Source organism: Egretta garzetta, unplaced genomic scaffold (assembly GCF_000687185.1).
Source record: "Egretta garzetta isolate BGI_Z169 unplaced genomic scaffold, ASM68718v1 scaffold27, whole genome shotgun sequence".
Classification (NCBI taxonomy): domain Eukaryota; kingdom Metazoa; phylum Chordata; class Aves; order Pelecaniformes; family Ardeidae; genus Egretta; species Egretta garzetta.
The window spans coordinates 2694448-2700590 of record NW_009260400.1 but is presented as its reverse complement, the minus strand read 5'-3'; the positions used below and the strand labels follow the sequence as shown (position 1 = coordinate 2700590).

General features: G+C 46.9%; 1 protein-coding gene across 1 annotated transcript in view; it reads left to right on the top strand.

The window, feature by feature from the left end:
* The first annotated feature begins 118 nt into the window (after nucleotides 1-118).
* Nucleotides 119-6143, top strand: part of PSKH1 (protein serine kinase H1) — a 44780-nt gene continuing 38755 nt past the window's right edge. Inside the window, exons 1-3 of the mRNA XM_009643278.2 lie at nucleotides 119-329; nucleotides 1455-1613; nucleotides 2735-3766. Of these exons, the coding sequence (XP_009641573.1) occupies nucleotides 2822-3766 (945 nt within the window). The 5' untranslated portion in view covers nucleotides 119-329; nucleotides 1455-1613; nucleotides 2735-2821. The remainder of the gene's footprint in view (nucleotides 330-1454; nucleotides 1614-2734; nucleotides 3767-6143) is intronic.

The window sequence follows — 6143 nt, the reverse complement described above, 5'->3', positions numbered from 1 at the left end:
GGTGCGGTGCTTCCCTGGCCTGGAGCCGAGCCCTCCCCGGGGCGAGCTACCGGCCCAGCCCTGGGTCCCCTTCCTGGAAAGGATGGGGGAAAACGCTCTAGTTCGGGTGAAGTTATGAAAAACAGTCAGTTTTGGAAATCTCGGTTGGTTTGACCGATTCAGTCCTGCAGCTGGCCCCGGCAGAGCTGCCTGGAGAGCCACCGCAGCCCCAGCCCAGTGTTTCCCCTCGGAAACCCACCAAGGGCTTGCGCTGCCAGCCAAGCGGCTGGTAGCACGAGGTTAGCATCAGGCAATAAGATGCACTTTAAAATTTGTTAGTAAAACTAAAGGTGAGGTGCTCTCTGGCCTTCCTTCCCCACCCCACCCCCCATTATGCTGCCTTGGCATAGGCATGGTTTGCAGGTTGCTGTGTGTGAGCATCGCATAGGTGGTTAAGGGCTGATATCTTCAAATTTCCTTACTGGCATCTCAAGTGAAATTAAATAGCTTCACACTAAATTGGTGGCGAAGGCCTGCGGGGCCTTGGGTGGGTTAGCCAGGTGGCTGACACCCCTTATGCACAGGGACACCCTCAGGTATGGATCCATCCAGGCTGTGATACTTTCAGAGAGGCAGAGGATGCTTCTGGATTAGCAGGAGCTGAGGTCTTGCCCCACAGAGCCATGGGATCTGGTGTGTGGGTTGTCCAAGGAGAGAAGCAGGCAGACACTGAAGCACAAACCCAGTGTTCCTTCCCACTGCGTACAGCTGCAGCTCAGGCACGCTGTCCTCTCTGATAGTTTGGCACCTGCTGAGTGTGTGATTCCCTGCTCAGAGGGGTTTGTAAAGCTTCAGTTCTCTACTGCATTGCTTCCTTTTCCCAAACTCCTGGGGGTTATTACACAGGAGCGTTGCCACCGGCACTGGTGTGGAGTTAAGTGTTTTGTGCAGCTCTAGGGTTCTCTAGGCTTCACCTTCACAGATCTTTCCGTGTTTGAGGCAGAGCTGCTGACATACTCTTAGTTGATGCCTGAGCTCGGTTAATGTTATGAGCAGTGGTGGGTTTATATATGAGGTTTTCAAGCTCAGCCTTTGATCCTTCTCATTGGTTTTGTGTATGGGTGGGGGATCTTACACAAGTGCTTCTCTACGTGTGGAATTACTCTGTAATAACCTTGTTTGCAGATGTTCTCGTTCCATTTATCTGTTAACCTAGTATGCTTTAAGGTACAGTAATGCTGGAAAAAACTGGCTGTGTGAGGCATTGTTCAGGAACAGCTATGGTATTTTCTTTCTTTTTTGGCATGGTACTTTAATCTGAATGAATACCTAATTACAGGACAGCCCTTGGTGGAACTCAAATGTCAGTTAAGCTTTCTATGAAGTTGTTTTTTATTTCTACTTATGTGAGAAATTACTTTGTTGATGTCTGGTTTTAAAAGTGAATCTTCACTAAAGCCTTATTTTCTTTCCAGGTTGGAGGTAGAGTCTAAACTTCTTCCGGGCAGCCCTCTATAACATTTCTTTTCCACATAATTCTCCTGATGGAAGACCAACCGGGGTTCCCTTTCTGCTGTTCGTGCTGAATGGTTGCTTGGAGAGGTGGTGAATGAGTGAAGATAGGCTCAGTGATGGTAAGGCATACAATTATGTTTCAAGGCTGACAGCTTTTCTGTAGCCTTCTGTGAAGGCTCAGGCACTGTACTGGGGCTCTGAGCCCAAGAGTGGAAATGCTCGGCTAACTGCCGGAACGTGTACGGGCAGCTTCTCCATCTCCTAGCTAACAGTATTGTTTTAAATCAGCACTTGCTGAAGTGCAGCTGGTTTGCTTCTGCTGGAATACAGTGTGATGAGCAAGAACTCCCTTTGCTCTAGTCTGGAGCAGCTGGTAGCAATTCCACTTACACTTCCTACAGCCAGCTCCGTATGGAAAAACAGAAGTGCTGTGCTTGGTACCTGAAATTATGACAGAAAGCAAAGCTGAGTCAGGAGGTTAAAAAGATGTCAAAGCCCACCTTGATTTCTTAGGGTTTGGAGGGTGAGGGAATTGTGAGCTAAAAGCTGGGCTGCCTTTTTGCAGGGGCTGCAGTGAGTTAGTTGGTAAAGCACGTCTTAAAAACAGTGTGCCTCTCTCAGTTATCCCCGCCTCCTGCACAGTTTCACTGATCCCCAGGAGCAAAGCAGTGAGATGTTTAAGACACCAGTACCAGTTAAATATGAAGAAAACCCTAGGAAGATTTGCTAAGTGAACAAGTTGCTGAGATACTTTGTGGAGTTTCTCATGAGAAATTTCAAAGCTGCAAGATCTGGAGTGGCTGCTGTCTTACGAAGCTGAGCAGATTAAACAAAATTAAGGAAAATGCTCAGCTCTTTCCTTAATTTGATTTTTATTAAGCAACTGGGGCTGGATGAGAAGACCTCCGGAGGTCTCTGCCAACCTCAGCTGTTTTGTGGCTCTGATTCAGTGCTCAGCTGGGAGCATTAAACCGCTTAATAGAAAGAGGTACTGGGTAGTTTCCACAGACATCAGTCCTGACAGCGAGTGGGTTTTTTGTGGGCACTATCTTCCCCAGCTTGTTGATGACAGCAGCAAAGCACCACGCGTGCTCTGTAGTACAGCACAGTGAAAATTCCAAACTCCCAGTTTGCGGTAGCGTGGCTTCATTGAGGTGTGAACCACTTGCATTTTCTTCCCTGTTTGAAACTTTACTACCTTGATCCTGGTTTATCTGTTTCTTCTCATCCTTTTCCTAAGGTTCAAATGTGGGGATTGCTCCAAATGTGGTTGCTGCTGATGCTGCCCTGGGAAAATGCCTTGATAGGGAATTAACACCATTCAGTGATGGGCTGTGGGACAAGCAAAGTGCTTCCCGAGCCCCCCAAAGATGTGCAGCTAGACCTGGTTAAAAAAGTCGAACCGTACACAGGCCACAGTGACATATACAAGCATTTCATCAAAGATGACTGTGGGACTGTCATCAAAGTTGGCTCTCCCTCACCTCCACACCACGCGAACCCGTACCCGGGGAACCACCTGCCTGCCCATGTGGACCGACCCGAACCCCGCAAGAACAAAGTGGCTAAATACCGCGCCAAATTTGACCCCAGAGTGACAGCCAAGTATGACATTAAAGCCCTGATCGGGAGAGGGAGTTTTAGCCGTGTTGTACGGGTGGAACACAAGGCTACCAAGCAGCCCTATGCAATCAAGATGATAGAGACCAAATACCGGGAGGGAAGGGAAGTGTGCGAGTCAGAGCTTAGTGTGCTACGACGGGTTCGGCACACCAATATCATCCAGCTTATTGAGGTGTTTGAGACCCAGGACCGTGTGTACATGGTGATGGAATTGGCGACCGGAGGAGAACTGTTTGATCGAATCATTGCTAAAGGTTCCTTCACTGAGAGAGATGCGACACGTGTGCTGCAGATGGTATTAGATGGTGTGAAGTACTTGCATACGCTGGGTATCACACACCGGGACTTAAAACCAGAGAATCTGCTCTATTACCATCCAGGAACAGATTCCAAAATCATGATTACGGACTTTGGACTGGCAAGTGCTCGGAAGAAGGGAGATGACTGCCTGATGAAAACCACGTGTGGGACCCCAGAGTACATTGCTCCCGAGATCCTGGTCAGGAAGCCGTACACAAACTCTGTGGACATGTGGGCGCTGGGTGTTATCTCGTACATTCTCCTGAGTGGCACTATGCCCTTTGAAGATGACAATCGCACCCGCTTGTATCGGCAGATCCTGAAAGGAAAATACAGTTACTCAGGCGAGGTGAGTGTGGCAGGGGTTATGGTGAGGGGCAGTCAAACAAGATGCTCTCCCTAGGTGGGTCTTTGTGATGACCAGAAGCTGGCTGTCATGTGCAGGGTTACCAGGGTTAAAAAAATCCATGAGTCTGGCTTTTAAAATCCTTTGCTGTTTGCAGTCCGCTTTCCAAAACTGCTTCCAGTGCAGCATAGTGAGCTCCTTTAAAAAATGTATATGTAAAGAAAGAAGAGATCTCTTCTAGTAGAACAGAACTGGGATACTTGTGGGTTTCTATCTGGGGAAGTCTCAGCCATGACAAGCTGCTGTTGGAGGCTCCACTGTTGAAACTTGTGCCAGGGGGAGTGTTTGAAATGTAGTGTGTACATACCTAATCTGATTTCTGATGCAAATCCAAGCGTAGTCTGAAAAATACCTTTGCTGAAAGATAAGGTTATGGCAGACAAAGGGGTGCTTGCTGCTTAGATCTAGAGACGTGTTTCCGAAATTGGTCTGCATAGTCTCCTGAGCTTGGTATGTGACAGAATTGAGGGTTTAAGGATGGTTTAATTAGATAACGATGGAAAGAGGAACTTCAAGGGCTAGATTTTAGGCAGAAGATGGGTACCCCGACCCTCCCAGAGTCCCATCGCTCTGCCGAATGGCCGGGTGCCAGGCTGACCCAGCTCCTGCTAACTTGCTCCTGGTCAAGGTGGGAGATCTCAGTTACCAGCCAGCCCCTCTGCGAGCACAATTGCAAGCGTAGGAATAACCTCGTGAAGAATCGTGCTTATAGAAGGTGGAGGTACCCAAATTTGCAAGTTACGTTTCTGCCTGTATCCCTCACTGGAAATCTTAAAAAAAAGGAAACTTTTATAACCGCTTCCTCTCTTTTGTAAGAGGATGTTTAAAATCCTGAATGCCATGACTTTGTGAGATGAAGCCCACTGGGAAAGTGTTAATGAGCAGATAAGTTTATGATTCTGAAATGACAGTAAAATAACTATCAAAAACCCAGAATAAATTGATGATTGTTCCTGTATTTTTAGGTGTGGCAGGTATGTTGGCATTTTAATGATGGATGGAAGAAGTCTAACATGTTAAGTCTTTAAGCATATTAAGCTGCTTTAGGATTGTGTTTTAAAAAAAAAAAAAATCCCACTCTGAAGGGTTTCCAGAGGTGTCAGTAAATCTTTTATGCTTTAAAGCTGTCATGCCAGCTTGTGTTAATAGCTGAAATATCCAAGTTAAATGAAGCTGAGGAATATTGGCGTTTGCATAGGGGGCCACCGAGGAGAGCCCAGGTTTGACACCTTTGTGAATCTTGTTAATTCTTCCCATGAGCGCTCCTCAAAGGCCCTGGTATGCAGAGGAGACACAAAAGTGAGGGGTCATAAACCCCCAAGTCTGGCACTTTCTGGCCCAAGTATGTCTCTACCTTTAGAGACTGCAGTACTTGATCCGGTTCTTGCTGCAAGTATTCTATCAGCTGCTTCCGTGAACTCCAAGCTTCAGCTGACTTTGCTGGCCTTTGCTTCTTAAGTTAAATTCGTAAATATTTTTTGTTAATTTTGCATTAATAAGATCTGTTAACCAGTTAACTGCAGAGTTTTAAGAATGGAGTCGGGTTACCCCAGTGCAGGAAGAGATTAATTACTAGCTGTATGTAACATCTGCAGGGTCACACAGAAAGGCAAGGTCCCGGTTACTTAGTTTACCTTATAACCAGTGGTAGCATATGCGTTAAATGATTTTTCTCATGTGAAAAGGCCAGTTCACTCTGATGTTGGTTGTGTAGCAGAACTAATTTCAAATGCATGCAGCTCCTGGTAGTTTCCCATTCAGGTGGTAAGTAGGTGCTGGTTTGGCTCAGCCTGGGTGCTGGCCTCTAGACAGCAGATTTTAGAGCTTTGTAGATTCCTTGGCCAAATTCAGGTTTGGTCCTTTTTAGCTCACTCCATTGTGTTCGTCTTGGCAGTTCATTCTTCTCCTCTCCTTCCAGTTCTTTTATTTTGAAGAAGCAGTGTGGTGGGGTTTTTTTGGTGAAAGTTCTCCACCCAACTTTTTTTTTTTATTCCCTAGCTCTGCCCATGCCTCAGGGTGCCAGAAGGTCAGTGAGACCACTGACTCTGAATTTGCTTCTTCCCGTTGGGGATCTGCTTTTATTAATATCTCTAACATGTTGTAATAATGAGTTCCATAGTTTATTTAAAAAACACGTGGAAAAGGTTTAACAAGGCCAAGGGCTGAGTCCTGCCCTGGGGTCACAACAACCCACTGCAACGCTACAGGTGTTGGGAAGAGGGGCTGGGAAGCTGCCCAGCAGAAAAGGACCTGGGGGTGTTGGTCGACAGGCGGCTGAATATGAGCCAGCAGTGTGCCCTGGTGGCCAAGACAGCCAACG